This window comes from Platalea leucorodia, assembly GCF_965183815.1.
Source record: "Platalea leucorodia genome assembly, chromosome: 2".
Classification (NCBI taxonomy): domain Eukaryota; kingdom Metazoa; phylum Chordata; class Aves; order Pelecaniformes; family Threskiornithidae; genus Platalea; species Platalea leucorodia.
The window spans coordinates 90,447,369-90,467,131 of record NC_138824.1 but is presented as its reverse complement, the minus strand read 5'-3'; the positions used below and the strand labels follow the sequence as shown (position 1 = coordinate 90,467,131).

General features: G+C 37.7%; 1 protein-coding gene across 6 annotated transcripts in view; it reads left to right on the top strand.

Moving 5' to 3' along the window:
- The window catches only part of DMD (dystrophin), a gene marked incomplete at both ends in the record, with an annotated part of 1,307,865 nt that overhangs the window by 1,087,874 nt on the left and 200,228 nt on the right, over positions 1–19,763 (top strand). For all 6 annotated transcript variants that reach the window (XM_082303865.1, XM_082303861.1, XM_082303862.1 and 3 more), the window contains 2 exons: positions 15,399–15,571; positions 19,317–19,473. In XM_082303865.1, the coding sequence (XP_082159991.1) occupies positions 15,399–15,571; positions 19,317–19,473 (330 nt within the window). The remainder of the gene's footprint in view (positions 1–15,398; positions 15,572–19,316; positions 19,474–19,763) is intronic.

Here is a 19,763-nt window from a genome sequence, read left to right as displayed (position 1 = left end):
TTTTGTTTCTGTGAGTAAACTGTACTACTTGGTGCAAAGGTGGAAGCTCTCCCTCCATGAGCACTCTCATATTACACAACAACCCAGATCCATGCCGTTATCTTTATCTCCTTATCTTCTTCTTCATTTCTTATAAGTAACCCCTCATTCACTTTTTTTTATCTACACAAGTTTTCGGAATCACTGAGTGTTACAATTTACAGAGTTTTCTACAAATCAGAACATGCTATATTGCACTTAGTAAAAAACATTAATTGTCGTGGATGTTGTAGAAAACATATTCAGTAATAAGATGATTTCAACATGTGTTGTCAAAAATGGCTTTGTACCATGAAGTCATGAGCATTTTTACATGCCAGTTGTTGCAGAAAGGGTGCAAAGAGGCCAGAAGCTCTGCTAGGGACTGCACAGTGATGGTGTTGATGTGCAAGAGGGCAGGGGAACAACACCAGCTGAAGCAACTGTCCTCAGCACATCAGGGGCTTTGACTCAGAAAGAAGTCCTGAGGGAAGTGCCACCAACCAAGTCTCTAGACATTTTGGGGTGCCTGGTGTGTCTCCTGGGGCTAGAGACAGCAATGTCCTTACCTGTGGGAGATATGCTGTGGTTGTAGGAGTTTGCAGCAGGAAGTGAACAGACTGCGTACCATCTAGGGAAGACAAACAAGGGCTCAACAGGGTCTTCGTAGAGGGCTGTGAAGGGCAATGAGAGGTGCTTCGGTAAGTGCACTGGCAGCAAAAGGAATGCTAAGGAAAATGCGGGCCCACTGCTTCGTCAGGTGGGAGACCTGACGACCAAGGGCACGCAAATGTCTGAGATATTCAATGACTTTCTTATCAGTTTCCGCTGGCAAGGTCTGCCTTTTGGACTCTTTAAGGTCCCCAGGCATACTAACAGAGTCTGTGAGAGTAAAACATTACCCACTATAGAAGATCAAGTTAGGGAGCATTAACCCATTCAGCAGTACAGGCTGGGGCAAACTGGCTAGAAAACAACTTTGCAGAAAATGATATGAAGGTCCTCATCAACAATCAGTTGAAGATGAGTCAGCAGTGTGCCCTTGTAAGGAAGAAGAGGGAAAAAAAAAAAAAAGGCCAGCTGCATCCTGGGCCCTGTTAGCAGGAATGTAGCTAGCAGGTCCAGAGAAGTGATTCTTCCTCTCTATTCAACTTCTGAGAGTGTGCAGCTGGAATGCTGCGTCCAGTTTTGGGCTCCCCAATACGAGAAAGACATGTACATACCAAAGGCCGTCCGGTGCAGGGCCACCAAGGTGGTTGGGGGCTGGAGCACTTGATACACGAAGAGAAGCTGTTAGAGCTGGACTTGCTCGGCCTGAGGAGACCTTACTTATCTCTGCAATTGCCTGATGGGAGACTAAAGAGACAGCAGAGCCAGACTGTTCTTAGAGGTGGACAGTCACAGGATGGCAATAGGGGCAAAGTGGAACATGAGAATTTCTGATGATATAAGGAATTATTTCTTTTTTTCTGTGAGAGTGGTCAGACATTGGAAAAGTGGTCTGTTGTGGAATCTCCATTCTTGGAGATATTCAGCACTGAACTGGGCAAGGCCTTGAGCATCTCACTCTCACTGGATATGCTTTGAGCAGGAGATTGGATCAGAGGGCCTCTGGAGGTCCCTTCCTTCCCAGGTGATCCTGTGATTCTAAGAATCAGCTAATATTGTGTTTTGTACCAGGCATGACTGGACAGAGGTATTTCTAGACTTGTTTGGTATTGTAGATTTTTACTTAGCAGTTTTTTAATTGGACAGTTGAATCAAGAATCTATGCGCTCTCACGTTCTTCTAATCTTTATTGAACCCAACGTGGATATGATGTGTATTAAATCACTTTTTGTTGCATCAGAGTAGAAAGGTGCATTTTTCATTATAACTCCAGACACTATGTGGTGAGATTCTTAATGGATGAGTTTTTTTCTTATGGGTTTGGTCAGCATATCACTGTACTTTTAGGGCTCTAATAATCCCAGTATAACAGCAATACTCAATTTTGATCATCTGTTTTCCATAACCACTTCATGAATATTTTTACTTTTAAACAAAGATACCTATCACACAGTGCTTTCACAAACTGTAAACCTACTCAGCCTTTGATATTTGATCATGGTAACAAGCTTAAATATTTTAGAATTACACTTTACTCTGTGCTGAAAATCCCATTTCTTTGACTTTGCTGCTTTTTTGTTTTCCATTTGGAGAGTAGATTAATTCTACTTTTGAAATGGAGAAAAATCCAGAGTATCTAACTTTTTAAAAAGAACTTTTAGTCAGAACATCCAAGGAGGATTTTATGCAAGCCAAGAGTTTGAACGAATCATCAAGGCTGTTAGACTTGAAAACACATAAATAAAATCACAGGTTACAGAGCCCTTCTGAGCACTTTCTAAGTGGCTGATGATGTTCAGAATCTCTGAATGCTGTCCATGTCAAAAACCATATGTGCCTGGTTTTCATGCTGTGCCATACAAGCTACAATTTTTTTCTTCTCTTTTTGGTTCCATCTTTGGGAAGGAAGGAAAAAAAAAAGAACAAAACCAAAAAAACCAGCACCTTCATAAATATGAGAGAGATGCTATTAATCTTCTGGCTTTACTACTACAAAAAATTTCAAATTATCTTGCTGAAACGTTAACAGCACAATAGTATGCATCAGGCTAATTCCACAGAGAGAGGATGATAAACCAAAATACAATTGGAGAATCTTCATAAGGAAAGGGTAACAATTCCATTAAATCAGCCTTGGCAGATAGCAGCCAATAAGGTTCACAGAAATCATTGAAGGAGACATTTTGTGGAAAAGAGTAGAAAGAGACGAAGGAAGCTATGAAGTTGCTTTTTACAGAGTAGGAATAATGGGCGTTAATCCCTAGGGAATGCAAAGAAAACTAGGTATAGAAAGAGTGAGGACATTTCTATTCAGTCCAAAGTAATCTTTTGGTAAAAATGATGCTCTGTCTTTCTCTGAGCTTGATACAGATAGATGTGAGAACTAATAGGTGTGTATAAACAAAGTGTATTTTTTTCAGAATGAAATTGAATGTGGGGTTGTATTTTTTTTTTAATGTTCATTGGCTGTGTTCTGATTGAATCCGAAGAGAATCTGGGAGGACCAGTTTCAGACGGCAGCAGTCCTGTTTTAACTCAGCTTGTACTGCTTCTCCTAGCCACTGTCAGCAGGATTCATACAAAAGCAGCTACTGTCAGTATCTTTGGCTATGTTATATGAATGCCGTTCAGAAACCTTTGGTGTATACAGCTGCTGCAAAAGCTGCTGTGGGAGTGAAACAAGTATGGCAAGCCAGGTTTCCATATTAATTGCTTTTCACGTTTTAAATTTTTTTTCATTGAAAGTATTACTTCCCCTTTTTAGTAGTAGTTAGCATTTATTTTTAATATTAAACTGATAGCCAGTTCCTTTTTGTTGCAATCTAGTATGTTGGTTTTGACAGTGTCTCTTCCAAGATTGCCTGTGGTACCGTGCAGTGCTCCTCAGCACCTGACTTTTTCAACTTCAGGTGGTATTACTAATGTGGCTGGACTGTGTGTTTGAGCAAAGTCTTTAGTTTTCTGTGATATTTGAGTCCTGTTTCTGAGTGTATTCATGGATTTTATTAGCATGTAATACATTGGGATATTTTATGAACTGGTTTATGAAAAAGTATCTGTCAGCCCCGTGTTTGTGTCACATTTAGTGTATTGTCAAGACTAATGAGAGCAACATATTAAAAATCTTCTGCAATAAGAGCAACTTTGATGCAATTAGTATTGAAGTCAAGTACTTGCAGTGTCCTAAGTCAGCAATTTATAAAGTGTTCGATAAGTAATCTTGACTGAAGTGCTATAAAAGCAGTTCCATGGTATAAACTTGGGCCTGGATGGCATACTTTGAAGTGACAGTAGGAGAAGGTGGCATATTTGATCTCTACAGGAACTTAAGTAGGAGCATATAGCTTTCTTACAGTATTTAAGATCTGCCTAATATATTGACTTACTGACAAGAGTGCACTCTGTCTTCTGAGAACATATCTAAACCTTGAGTTCTTTTTTAAATTTAAAGAAAAAGAAGTGTCTGATTCTAGGAAGGAGCGTTTGGGGTTTTTTTAATTCCATATATATTTGCTATATGACTTCTATTACTGTATGCTCATCAGACCCACCTCAGTTCCTCCCTTAGTACTAAGTACACTTTAATTTTAAAAGTGTGCATTTCACTTTTCTTTGCTCTTTGGCTTTGGGGTTTGTTTTTGAGACAGAAAACTGAATATATTAGTGTATCAGGTACTTTTACCATTATTTCCATAATGGTATCTGCATTTATCTCTCTAGCTGTGATCTTTCTTTTGTTAGTGTTAGAAGTGTTTATTTTGGGCAAAATTCAGGTAGGCTTTCATTTTTCCTCCAACAAAATATAAACAAGCCTTGAAAAGGCATAAATAATGTTTCCAAGTGGCTGTCTCAATGTGCAGATCTCAGAGCTGATTGTTCCTATCTAGAACTAGATGTAAACACTTACATGACTTCACTAATACAGCCTCCAAATTGAAATTGTTTAATTTTTATTATGGTAATGAAATTAGATCTGTGTTACCAGAATTGAAGGGAACATAGAAGGAACAAGTGTATTTTTTTCAATTGGTGAATTTGAGAAAGTCAATGATTTGCATTAACTGATTTTTTTTTTTTAATGACAAACTGGAAAAATATGGACAGAAGTTGATTTTTTCCCAAAAAAGCATTTCTCTTAAAAAAAAAAAAAAAAAGGTTAAGATTAAAAAAGGAGTTTATCTGTATGTCAGAATTTGCTGGTGATGTCATTAAAATTATAAATATCATTGAAAAAATAACCTGAAATTGTATTTGTGGTGGGAGTGCTTGCATCTTGCTAGGAAATCCAAGGAAATACCAAATAAATACTTTCAGGATGTAAATTTTATTCAGAGACCCCTCGATATAGGCATCCTGTTCAACTTTGCTTTTGATTTTTGGATGCAGCAAAACATGATTAGACTTTGCCGCAGAGACACCAATCAATATGATAGTTAAAGCTGCTATTTTGAAGGATGATGTTAAAAATGTCTTCCTTTTTCAGATTCTGAACTTCTGCAGTTATTTCCTTATTTCAAGGCAGTCAACATGCATTCTTACACCATCTGAAGTAACTCGTAGCAGAACATACTTCTGGGTGTGTCGCTGCCTCCGTGGTTCAGGTCGTTGTGGAAGAACTGGAAGTGATGGAAATTCTTTGAGCTGAAAACTGATGAGGTTGAAACTTTTCCTCTTATGTCAAATTCCTCACAAATGCAGTTCTCCAATACAGCAGCATACTGAATGGTTAAACAACTCAGTGTGCAGGTTAACAATAACAAGTTAATAGACCCGACGTAATGCCATGCATTTTAATTTGGCTGCTGGGTTTGGGGTATTTACAGAAGCACAGTACTGGTTTAAAAGTGGAAGTCCTGGTGTTGTGAGTAGTGTTGGTGTGAGCAGGCAGCTGAGGATTTTGGGTCGGAGGGTCAGAAGGAAAAGCCCACTGACGGAGGCTGTAGCACCATGTTTCCCTCAAGACCTTGCAGTGGGCTGACAGCTTTCATCACCATATCAGCCCTTTTGGCAACAGCTGTTCAGGGCTACCTGAGCCTCTGTGGCTCTGCCCCTTGTTGCATTTAGAGGGGGGGCCATTCACACAGGGAGGTGCCATAATCCCACAGATGGTAGCTTTGGCCTGTTGGCTTCTCACCAGGTATCTGAACATGTGCTACCCCTCATACTGAGCAGGGTTGCGGTTATAACATCATCAGGAGGATAAAACTAACCTGTCTCATGGCAGTCTAAACCCAGCTCGTGTTCATTGTTAATGGGTAAACTGACCAACACTTGGTGAATTCTGTTTTGTGGTGACAGGAAAAGCCAACATCAAAGGGTTGAAGTAACTTTGCTAACAGTTGACTGCCGCAGGGTGGTTTTCTCTGTGGTAAGTTTTCTGACATCTCTTGCTTAAAACCTACAAAGACCGAAGATCCTGAGGCCACACTAGCATGGCCTGTATTCCCATTGAAAATCTAGATTAAGTGTACTTTTGCCCTTTATGCTACCCAAGTTTCTGTCCTCCCAGGGCTTGCCTCAGGACACCTCAGGTAGGAAGGATTTGACACAAGTACGTGCAGAAGCACTGGAGCTTTTTCAGCATTCCCTCTTGCATAATGTTAACTGCAGTGGATCTTGCACTTTAGTAGAGAGTAACACCTGAAATAGTATAAATTCCTTATTGAAATCTCATTATCTTTGAAACAATGCTAACTTCTAAAAAGAGCCCTAAAACCATTACAGTTATTGTTCTGCTTGAACCAGTTTTAATAATGTGTAATGTATGAGGCCTCTAGTTTCTGCTTTATGTTCTGCGTTGTTCCCTTTAGAGTTTTGATAAGATTTTATGTTGTTTTAATTAATTGAACATCATGTTATGAAACGGATATACCAATTATTTTCCCCAGGCGTCAAAGATGTTCTCAACAAAAATGTGAAATGTCAGAATTTATTTTAAAAAGAAAAAAAAGATCGCAAAAATGATTTGTGACAGAAGGAATTAGGATAATGTATAGAACCAAAATAGATTATTTTAATTATAAAATGCTCTTAATTTTTATTTTAAAAGGGTTTGGAAGAGGATTGCATATGTTTGTGCATTTGAGGAAGAGTGAGTTCCATAGGTGGTAAAATATGAGATGTCTTACTGTTACATGTTGGTGCATTGAAACCTTAGATCCTTTTCTGTGAAACAAATATACAATCTTGTATGTACAAATAATTTTTCTTCTAGTAATGCTCATTTATAATTAACAAATCTCAGTATATTTCACTATGGGTTTGTGTAGGGAAAAAAACTTTGTCCTTTCTTCTTTTGTAAGACTTTTTTTCTCTGGGATTTGAGACAGTTGTGCAGTTAACGCTTTCCGGCTTCTTGTTGTAAGAGAAAATAAGTATTAATTTGAAGTACTGGGATGTCAGTGGAACTAGTGGAGGTTGATGCTCTCCAAATTATCCAGCAGGATTTTCAGACCTTGCTGAGTAACTGAGTGGAAGTAAATGTTCCTGCAGAGGATGATGTTGCCTTTGTGCTGCTACTGTTTCACCTCTGGCAAATGGGGAGGGGGCAAAATTAGACATGCTGAAAGTAGCAGTATAATTATTTTGCTGCAGAAAGATTGCCAAAAGATTGACAGGGCGAATGTGCTGACAGAATGTGCAGGTGTAATGGGATTAGACATTCACTGAAGTACGACGGTGAGGACCTGCATATTTTTTGGGAGCAGACTACCTTCTAAAATCTAGAAAACTATGCTAGTTTGTAATGGGCCTAATGGTTTTACTTTCAGAAAATTGTTTGTATGACTACATGTACATTTATGCTATTTCCCTCCTACTCATCTAACCCTCAAATACAGTTTTCAAAGGCAGATATCTAAGCCCATTCTTACGTATCTCAGTGGAGACAGCCAATTTTCTGACACACAGAACAGTCGCAACTCCCTCTTTAATACATATGCTTTGCTCGCTTTGTTGCATTTGCTTCCCTGAAAGGTAGTACAGGCTATGGTAGTAAAATAAATATCATACAGTTACATCATACAGTTGAAGTTCTTCATTGCTGTGGCTACTAGGAATTTTTCTGCCTTAGAGTTACCTCAAACTAATATGATGTTTCTTTCTAATTAGGGTTTCCATCCTAGGTATAATGACAAGACAAAGAGACAAACAGTAAAAATAACAATTTCCATTAAAGTTACTATTACCAGAATAGCTTCTGCTTCTCTAATCTAATGCTAAGGATTTGACTGGATCAAATCCCAAGTGAAACTATCTCTATAAATGTAGAAAGCTTTGTATGTTTAAAGATTGGTTTCTGTATTTTATCTATTTATTTGTACTTTCATTACATGTAAATGAAAGTAGTCACTCAGGGTTTTTCTCACTCTTCAAGAAACACACCAAGAAATCCATAAGCTCCTCCAAAACACATGGAATTATGTAATAATTTATACTTAATTATAATTGAATACAAATTAATTGCTAGAGGTCTCGTAAAAATTTGTTTGATTATTTCCCTGTGAACAAGGGAGAAATATAAGGCGTTGTGCTATGTCTGAAAAGCCAGCCCTGTGAATGAGGATCTGCACAATAAACACTTGAGCGTATGTTCAAATGATTGGGTTGGTGCTTTTAAGAGTTACTACTCCATAGCTGAGGCAGCTCACTGTTAATGAAATGAAGAAGCCCACACCATGTTTTCAGTTACTGTCTGTCAGCAAGGGATCATCCTTAGATGTACCATGTAATCTCTTGCAATCTGAAAACAACCTAAATTGAAAGTTGCTTGGCCTGTTTATAAAGAAACTTTTCTGAAGACAGGGCCCAGTTTGCGAAACAAAGATTTTGTGTCTTCTTTTAGATAAAAGAAGCTTTCAAGTGTGAAATTTGGTCCCTTCCTAGATCTGGGACTTCTAGAGTTTAAAACCATAGCAGTGATAGACGCAACTTACACAGATTGTTTTCTGCAGAGCAAAGTTATACTTTTAGCTTCCACTCATCAACATTTGATTCTCTGCTAGAGGACTAACTCTTATCCTTTGTTATCTTGAAAAATGTGTTGGGAACCTAGAAATGCCTTAATGATATTCATACGCTTATCTTCCCAATAGAAAAGACCTTTTTATCTTTCTTTTTAATCAAGTAATTAGCATGAAACTCAGAGATGTAATCATACCAGACTGGAATTGGGGTCATGCCATAAGCTAGCTGAATAGGAGGCTTCATGGCATGATGATGTATAGCCGTTTCACAACAATGCTTTTAACTCAATAAGTCTGCCCTTTAATTACATGTTAAATCTCATTTGAGAAGTTTTTATCATTATGTAAATTGCTCAGTATATGCTCTCATTCTAAGACCCAATAAAAGTTCTGCTTATGGACTGGGAGAACACATTATTTAAAAGCTTGACAGAGGGACCAAGAGCTGCTTTCCCACTTTGTTCGTTGCGACAGAGCTTGGTTGTGTTAGCTAAAGTGGTCTATATGATAACAAAACGTTATACTCATCACTGTTAGATTGTTTGGAAACAAAATAGGTCCCAAAATCTTATCTCAATTATTTGTATTTTGATCTGGGGGGAAAAAAAAAAGAGAGGAAAAAAAAAAAAAAAAGAAACCAATGCAAAACCCAACAACCAGTTCTTAGAAGAACTATGACATTTAAAGAGGACACTGCAGTTGGACCAGTAGTGTCTTGCAAAGCAGGAAAAATACTTCATTATATTTTTCCATCATTAATCTAAATCACAGTATTTTCAATCTGGAACAAGTGATTTCTTTTCTTTTTTTTTTTTAATACATTTCTTTATGTTCAAATACTTTGAAGATAATGACTAGCTCACAAGGACAGACTGTCCTAAAGAGTAGTGCAAACTGGCCTTCTATTGCCAGAAACAAAAGAAATAGATCAAGAGCATCTTGCACTCAGTCTACCACTCATGTGCTTAAAATGCATTGGACTTGCTGTTCTGTAGCCATTAATTCAACATCTCCAGAACTATATCACCCACAAAACCATTCCTCTATCTAGCAGACAGAAGAATAAGCTGTGATCCTGCAAGTGGCGCCATGTACCTGGGTCTTTGTGCCTCCAAAGGCTGCTGGAGTCTGCAGGGGCATTAAAAAAAAAAAGTCTCAAACTCTCTGAACCCTCACGGAGTTTAATGCTTTAGGCAGAATCAGAGATTTGCTGGAGATTAGATGTAATTAAATAAAAGCAAGTAGGATGTTTAATTTGAAATCCAGTCCCTAAGCTGTGCTGGACAGAATCACAAAATACAGACAGTGACTCCAGTTCCTGTATCTGTAGAAGCCATGAGGTTACAAAAAAAACTTTGAAAGGGAAACCTTTTTTGGTTATACCAGCTGAACTCCCCTGTTGGTAAAAATTCACAGACTATGCCAAGCCCTAAGAGCTACTCTATCCCCTTCAAGTCCATAGAGCAGAAACCTATTCTTTATAGATGTGCTTTGCACAGTAGTATTGTTAGAACAAAAAAAATACTGGTTTGAAGAAAGTTTGTAAGTTCTGCCTTCTCCAGGCACCTGAAATGCTGTTTAAATAATGAGAATGCAAACTAAAAACAGAAAGAAACCCACATTATTGAGGAATTTTTAGATCACCACAAAAGAATATAAAAATAAGGTTTTTACTCACAGAAGGTTGTATTTTAAAGAGAGGAAGGAAGGAAGGAAAGAAGGAAGGAAAAGAGGGGAAGGGGAGGGAAAAGAGGGGAAAAGAAGGGAATAAAGGAGAAGAAAGAGGCAGGAAAGGAAAAGGAAGAAAGAATAAGAAAAAAGAGGAAATACAAGGAAAAGAAAAAGAGAAAGAAAAAGGAAAAAAGAAAAATGGAGAAAGGAAAAATGAGGGAAAGGTGGGAAGGGAAAGGAAGGGAAGAACGAAGAAGGGAAAAGAAAGGGAAAAGAAAAAAAGAGGAAGGAAAGAAGAATGAAAGAGGAAGCAAAGAAAAGAGAAAGGTAAGGAAAAGAGAAAAGGAGGAAAAGAAAGGAAGCAAGGAAGGAAAGAAAGGAAGAGAAAAGCTAAAGGGGAACAAAGAAAAGACAGGCAGGAAAAGAGGAAAAAAAGGAAAACGGAAAAAAGGAGGATTACATTAGTCATACTGTCTGTCCAGTATAAGAGGTTTAAGTAAACATGCTACTAATTTAAGCTATTTAAAATGTTTAGTTTTTTTTTTTTTTTTCCCCAGAAATTATTTAGGGGAAATTTAATAAGCTCTGTTAATATAAATACAAAGGAGACGATTGGTTCAGCTAACTACACAGACGGAGAGGGATTATAGAGGTGTAAGGATCTTTGTTTTGTTTTGAGTAATTTTATGATAGCTTTTCTAGCTATTTCAGTATTAGTATTACAGAAATAGTACTGTAACATATAGTACTTCTGGGCTGTGTACACACAGGTATTACTTGCTGATGCTTTGAATACATGTATGTAATTATGCAGACTGACTTTATTTTTTAAATTACTGTCAATAAAGATCTTTTTTTTTTTTTTCCTCAGATGGTGCTGTCTTTAATTTTATGAGCCCTCATACCTCAATTAAGGCCATTTATTTCATTAGTAACTTTGTACAGTACCTAGAAAGTATAAAGTGCTTCACTGGAAATGAAAAGCACAATTCCAAGGACAGAACTGAGTTCTAAAGGAGGGTATAACTGTTTTAATTTGTTTAAATTGTTACATAATTAATTTTGTTTCTACCTTGTATAAAAGATAAATGTCTTGTCCGCTGTGCTGCATTAATTTCTGTGTCTTAGTCTGACTCATGTATAGTCCAACTAGTGTAACTAATTCCTTCTTTCTAGGAGTTCATTTTACTTCCAGCCTACCAATCCCTCACTGATGTATTGCCAAAATAATGGCAGATTTTGCCATATGTCATGTCCTTTATATGTCATGCATGTGGGATGTGAAGGATATTGACCCTCATTAATTATTTCTGATAAACTATCTCAAGCCGTATTGAATTCTTGTAAGACTGTCTCTGCTATGTACAGGACTTTCAGTACATTAGGTTTCACAACAATGGCTCTGCTGTATTTTACAGGGCTCTCTGTAAAATAAAACACGTGGAGCCACAGGTGAATTTCTTTTACCTACCAAGAGCATTAGGGCAGTGAGGATGTATGCTCCTATGGAGAATGCTAGCATTAGTTCCAAGGGGGAGAACTGAGTTGGGCAAGTGAGAAATATATCCATTCCCTAGCTTCATGGCAGTATTGGGTGTGCTGTCTTACAGCCTTAGTGTACTCCTCCCCTGAAACTGTGCATAGAGGTTTCAAGGGCTCAGGACAAAAGCCAAACAGCCAGAGCAAATTTCCTCACCCTGTTTTGCCCAAGAAGATTGTTCCCCTTAAGACAAGTTTATTTCATCTCCTTATAATTCTTAGTTCTGTGACTTAGTTCTAGGCTTACTCTATATAGTACAATAAGGTAAATACACATTTTTAAATGTGTAGAAACCTGTAATGTCTATTCAGCAAGGTTTCTATGAACAAATATTACGGTAGCTTTTATCATCTAACTATATAGCTCATCTTAATAAAGGAGGATTTCACTCTGAAGCTCTTAGGCAAATCTGCCCTTGATGGGGTGGCAATCCTTTCTAAGCAGTTCAGCTCACTCTAAGCAGAAACTTGTGATCAAAAAGATGTAGATTTGAAAATTAACTTAGGCTAATAACCAGTACTCATTAATGAGTTACTGTAGCCAATGTAATGTATTCTTTCATTGTTTTTCATTTTGATACCTGCTCTTTTTAAGGGAATCTATTTCCACACTATAACCACTACAGCAAAAATGCAGCATACAGAGTCAACTTAAGTCCAACTGTAACTCAGTAGAATTGTACCAGGATTGATTTTTCTTCCTCTGCAGTTCCTCCATGTGTTTGAACACATTGGAAAAGATGAAAATGCAGTAAATGGTCCTTATTTGGTCTATATGCTATGCTTCTTGGTATGATGTGTAATGATAGCATACTTTTGCAAATATCTTAGCAGTTTATGAGATGAAATAGATCTTCCTGCTTTATTCTTGTCAAGAAAAAGAATCTAGTTCATATTGATCTTTCATTTGTATTTTTGAAACATGGAAATTACTTTTTTCAGAAAACAAATATAAGGCATATAGATCTTTTTCTTATATGTACTCTGCTTCTCTTGGGATGTGAAGGAGTCACAAAGAAAGGATCTGAAATGCACCAACCAAAACGGAGTAAATACCTTTGTTGTCGTCTTGCTTCTTTGTCAGCATAGGCTTCCTGCGTAGCTGGAATATACTACTTTTAGGAGCATTAGAAGATGTGCAGTTTACACAAGTAATTTGGAATAAGGAAAACCACAGCTCGAATACTAAGCTTTTGATAAGAGTGCTTCACTTTTCATGTTTGTTGCCCATTTAACTAACTGTCTAGATTTATTGTGATACTATTAGTATGCTGAAAATAAAAATGATATGGCTTGATTTTATTTTCAGAAATGCGTATGTGTCTGGAGAAAAGCATGGAATGTGTAGACTACAAGACACTTTTTCTAAAAACAAGAAAAATGTGGAAGTGCTTTTTTTTTTTATTTTGCGTTATAAAATGCTATGCGTGTATGTGCGGTAAAACACCAAGGGGGCATGGATTTGACAACTTTCTACTGTGAATAGTTATTCAACGTACATGTTTCTTGGCACATCCTTGCTGAGGAAAAGGCAGCTGTTTCCATCACCACCCTAAAAACTAAGCATTTTGTGCAACAGGTAGTGCATATGATAATTCTTTCATTCAGCAATAGATTTATCCGGGTTTTAAATGTGGAAGGACCTTAGAAGTATACAGACACTAAAAGTGAACTTTTTTACTGTGAACTTTATCCTTTCTTACATACTGCTTTGGCTGTTTACATCAGGTTTGTGATACTTAACCCACCTTAAATAAAACCTCCAAATGCATACATGAAGAGAAAGAAATTTGGCAATAGAGTATTCTTCAGTCAAGCAAACAAAAATAAAATATTGGAGCTGGAAGCTGAAGCTAGCAACATTTAGACTTGAAATAAAGTAAAAATTTTCAAGTTAAGGGCATTCATACCTGCAGTATTATATATGGTGATGTACCTTAATAATGGGATTTTTAAAAAATTGTCTAAATTGTCTATTTAACATCAATAAATAAATACAATATTTATAATACAGTATTCTGCAGAATTACCTCTGATGTATTCCAAATTCATTCCTAACTACTTTACTGCTAGGATGACCATAGATAAAGTGAAATAGTTGGATAAGAACTCCTATACTGTACCAAAGACATTCCTAGCCCTCCTTGAAATTGCTCCAAATACAGTGCTAGTGATTACTGTGCAAGAAATAGGTATCCAGCAAAGGACAGCAAATGACATTTGGAACAGTAGTAGGTGAACAAGGACAATCTACTCATGATTCAGTGCAGCTAACATTGCACTTAAAATATCAAATAAAACCAATTCAATTAGGACCACACCAAGTAGACAAGTTGTCTGCTCCCCTCCTTCAAAGTCATTCTTCTGAAGAAAATTACAACAAATTTCCATTGGGGGCTATCTGTGATGCTCAGTTAGCACTGGATCTTGCTCTCAAATGCCATAAATCATTTCCCCTTTCACACTTCATCCCCAGCACTCCCATTTCAGGCAGCAAGGAACCACCACCAGAAATCTTAGTGCCTAGGCATCCCAGGAGAAAATGCAGAGCTTTATTCACTAGGTCATTTTCCTTGTTTCTTTGTGTGCTGCTTTGTTTGAGAGTAAAAGTACTTTTGTACGTATGCGGCTACATGTAGAGTACGTGTGTGCTCATGTATGTACGTGTTTAAATTATTATTATTATTTTCATATTCTGTTTAAAGAGCTTGATTCAACCACCGTTCACTGCGAACGAATCTATGACCTTGTGGAGCTGCAGCATGCAAATGTCTTGGAGAAGGGCAGCCAACGTACAAAGGCTGCATTGAGTGTGTGGGCAGGCAGGAATGCTGGTACCAGGCAGCTCTCTAAAGAATGTTCTTTTGGCAGAAACAGCCATGCTAAAAATGAGGGGGAAAAATGAATTCAAAATGTAGAGCTGGCCTGCAGTTACAAAGCGATAAGAAAAGTTGGCTGTTCAACATGAGCTGCCAGTTGCATATTCTAGGTCCTTGCTATTCTCAGGCCCTCCTACAGCCATGGCCCTGACCAGTGTTTTGATATAGCACAAAGTGGCTGTTTATTGCTGTTGACTGCTGAGGCCTGTGCTCCGAAATGCATTCTGTCAACAGAATGTAAGTGAACTTGGCATTTTAGAGCTCGGCTGCTTCAGACGCGTAGATTTCTTGGAATTGCCATGCAGCAGGACCGGTGTTGCAGTCCCCAGCTCAAACTGAAAATGTTGCACAGGAAGACGTATCATGTGAAGGTCAGATTTACCTGAGATCCTGAGGGTTTTGTGGGGTTTTGAGTTCCTCATCAGCCTAGTAAATATATCTTGTCCTTGCTTTGTTGCCTGTCAAAGGCTAGACTTCTAACTCGCTAAATTTTGTTCAGTATGCTCTGTATGGAAAAAAAGTCATTATTCAATGCAAACGGCCTTCATGTGAAAGGGAAATATGCCTGTGTATACAATACATGATATTGCCATAGAAGGAGTAATCAAAATCTGTGCTAACTCTGTGTTACCCTTAGGATTTTTCTACTCTTTTGAGAAGTTATATTTTCTATGATATTGTAAAAAATCACACGTATTGTTTTCTTTTGCTTCCATAGGAACTACAGGCAGAAATCGATGCTCATACTGACATCTTCCACAACCTGGATGAAAATGGGCAGAAAATCCTGAGATCCCTGGAAGGCTCTGAGGATGCAGCTCTATTGCAGAGACGTCTGGATAACATGAACCTCAGATGGAGTGAGCTTAGGAAGAAATCTCTAAACATTAGGTAGGATCTGAACTTAAGCAAAAGCCTACAGTTGGCATGTAAGGTGGACTGCTGCATTTTGCCCATAAAAGGGTTTAATTTTGTTTCTGATAGCACTATTTCTGTCCATTTTGAAATGATTTGTGCTATTTTGAATGCTGGCTTAACTTTGTAAGAATGATTAGGTTTTTTGGTGTGAAAATGATAGTAGGGGATTAGGATTTGAAGCATATGATGAGGTTTTGTAATTACAAAAGGAGAGATTAGCATGTTTAAACAGTAACTGTACCCCCTCTAAATGTAGGCTTTTTCTAGAGCTGGGTATGACTTATCAATGAGTCATGAAAGAAAGTTATTAAACAACCTATATTTATGATAAGCTTTATTTCTAAGGCTGCTATTTTCAGTGCAAGACTAAGAACAGCCTTGCAAATGAGAAGACACGTTATTTCAGATTTTAGCTGTTGTCTGGAGAGTGGACAGAACTACCAAATAAAATCCAGGGGTAAGAGGAAATTCATAGGTAGTGTCACGAGAGGAGAAACTTCTCCTTGCAAGGAAAACTATAATAAACGGTAAAGTTACAAGTGATGAAGTAGAGGTACCAGCTTCAATGGGCTAAAGATTGCATTTCAAAAGAAATTGTCCAGGAAGCTTCTATTCAGAAATACAACTTTTATAATAGGCAACCCAGGTCTGTTGCATTCAGTCTTGGGCATTTTTTCATTTGCTTGCTTGCTGTGTGTTGGTGGTAGTTCAGAGGGCAGCAAATGGCAAAAGTGTTTTTCAAAGTAATGTATGAAATATTAGCTTTTTTCAGCTGAGGCCCTGAGGGAGGTCAGTCTGTGTAATGACAGAAGCGATCTTCATAACATCAATCATTAAAAATAAATGAAGGATGTGAGATTGAAAAGATATTAGTAGTGAAACAAAAAGAGATACAGATTCCTCCTTTTTTTTCTGAGGAGCAAAAGAAGGAGGATATAACCCTTCAAGGTCTCTCTGAGAATTTTTTCTTCTTTCACCCATGAACTTTCCCAAATGTGGCGATGTTTGAGATAAGAAAAACAGTCAGTTGGCCAAATATCAGTAATTAAATATATGGAACTTTCTGTCTTTCAATTTTTGCTGTTCAATGTATTGCTGCCATTAATTGGGTCAGAAATAGTAACCCTAGTTATGTCACAGTGACTTCTTGCATTAAACATACAAAGTAACAGACCTCCTCTTTAAAATATTTGCATTCGATAAAAAGCTCAAGGTGTTCAACAACTTATTGAACTTATTGATTAGGATAAGAAACAATTCTTAACTTCTAAGACATTCAATTTAAATGTTGCTGGCCCCCAGACTGAATGAACAGGCTGTTCTCAATCTGTCTGCTTGGAGCTATTTCTGTCTATCACACACTATGGAATGGATTTCATCATAACTAGCAATGCTGATGCAAAAGAGGTATAAGAGCAGAAATATGAAATGTTCCCCAGGCAGCAGTCCCACAAGTCTCCTTCTTTAGCGTAAGTTTTAGACTGCTGAAACAGAACACCCATGCTGTCGCTCGGTTTAAGTGAGCATTCTTTTCTAAATCTATTAGATAAAATATATGGTAGATATCAAGAGAAGCCAAGCTCATTTCTATTATTACCTTTCTTTCATTCTGATAAGTCAGCACAGTTCATCCTAATAAACACTTTCTTTTTTATAAAGAACTCATTTTTTAAAACCTTTTTCCTATTATCTGTTTAGTCTGCACATGCTTGAACACGGTTATAAATATATGAGTGCGTGCATATAACACACACTTAGCATGCACATACATAAACATATATTCCCAAAGCTGAAACAAGGGCAGAACAAGATAGGTTCAGGGAAACCATTCACCAAGCTAGGGAAGGTCAGAGCACAGCAGCAGTAACAAAACCGCTTTGGGTCACTCTTTTTGCACTTCTTCCCTGTAAGGCCAAACCTGGGGAATCAGGGAAGAAGTGAAGACCCTAGTGTTTGCCTCCAGTTGCTGCCTTGTCTGGAGGAGCTGGAAGCTTTCATTTGCCGAGATAAACATGGGAGACAGGAGTTAACCTGACTCAGAGCTTGGCTCCTTGACTGTGTTCCCTCCAAAAGCCCTGCAGTTCTTGCTCTGGCTGTTGCCTCCTGCAACTCCCCATACAACATCCCTGCTTCTCTCCCCCCTTGCTGCTTTCAAAGGCATCCTGGGTCTTCCCCAGCCCTCACTGCCTGCAGGGCTGGTCTCCCCCAGCAGCACCTGCTGTGAGGCAGTTTTGCCCCAGCCCGCAGCTGCCCTGTGAGAGCAGAGATCAAAAGGCAGCATGGTCTATGTGTGTCTCTCCCACATAGCCTTTAAGTTTGAAAAAGGAGAAAATTTTCCATCAGCTCACATACCACAGCAGCTGAGCTTTCTGTCAGCCTATGGCTAATCTGTCCCTTTCCTTTCTCTTTCCTCGCCACTCCAGTTACCTGGTGTAAGAGGCTAGAAAGAAGACAGGATCCACAGAGCAGTTCAAAGAAATACAACCGTCCTTACCTTCAGGAATTCCTCATTTCCATATCCAAACTAAGTAATACGATCTGCAAAACACTGAGTCCATATTTATCACATTTCTTTATAGACCATTCTATATGAGATATAGCAGTAGAATTTTCACTGTCAGAAAATATGTGATTTTATGTATAGTCACTGAAAAAGAAATGTTATATGAACAAAGCTGGAAGTTAAACAGAAAATATATGAAATAAAAGAAAATCTGTCTTTATTTTCCAGTACATTTTATTACTTTACTGTTATGTAATACTCCTTTTGGTTTGAATTGCTAAGAGGAATTCTTATGTTAGCTGGAAGTGAATTAGGAGTTTCTTCCCGACCAGCAATGAAAAAATAGCATATTCATATGCCTAGAAAGACAAAATTTTAGTGTGCTTTATCTCTGGTATATCCAAAATTGAAGATTTGATCAGTCCAGTGATGTTTCAGTCACATTTTCTCTCCACCAAAAACAGTTGCTGAAAATTAGTAGCTCAATACTTGATCCCAGTATTAAAAAAACACATTTAAACATACACAGAGGAAATATTTAGAAGATATCCTTATGGTGGACACCTTGTTTGTATAAAGTAGTATTCTGTCTCTTAATTTTTCCAGTGATTCAATTAGTTTTATTCACACCTCTGTTCAAATGGCACAGACGTTTGGCTAGTGTAAGGGGATTCTATTGGCTTTAACAATTTCCTCATTACTTTTTTGGGAAAGGATGGCATTAGTGCTCTTATCTTAAAGGTGAGCAACCACATGAATCTTGTGTGAGTTTGAATGGTTTGTGTAGTGGTTTAGAGAAATGCTTGCTCTTCTCTGAGTTGAAAACTACTTTTTAGTTAATTAATCTCTCGGTAATCCTAAGTGATGACTAATTTACTCTCGTGCTAGTCCTGCATAATATTTGTGCACATTTAGTGAGACTGACAATTCAACACAGCTATTACTCACTACTCACTAAGAGGAAAACTAGGAAAAAAAAAAAAAAAACACAAACAAAAAAACCCAACGGATGGGAAAAGAACGGATGTTTCAGGCCAGGACTGTGGAACCAAGTTTAAATCAGTGTTGCCAGAATCTAATTCAAAGCTACTGAAGCTATTTAAAAATCATTAAGTTAATGAAACACTAGGATCTTTCTCAGTAAATAAGCTTGTACAATTTAATTTGTATTTTCACTGTGCCTGAATATATCTTATATTTAACACATGCTTTCAGATCCCATTTGGAAGCCAGTACAGACCAGTGGAAGCGTTTACATCTCTCTCTTCAGGAACTTCTGGCATGGCTGCAATTGAAGGAGGATGAATTAAAACAGCAAGGACCCATTGGTGGAGATCTTCCCACTGTGCAGAAACAGAATGATATTCATAGGGTATGATTTTTTTTTTTAAATGATCTTTCGGTCATTCCTTTTTGTTTTGCAGGTTAGTGCTGCACGAAACAGTTCTTGTTGGAAAAAGTAGGATACCCATTAAAATACATTTTAAAGGCAATGAAAGCTGAACTTCTTGCATGAGATTACTAGCTACAATTTTCAAACACAGCTTAGAAAATCAGCCTTTTGGGGGAGGAAGGGTTTACTACCAGCTGCTTGGCTTTTTTGAAAAGCAAAACAGCATTTTCATAGACCTATCACAGACAGCTGGTTTTCATGGCCAGAAC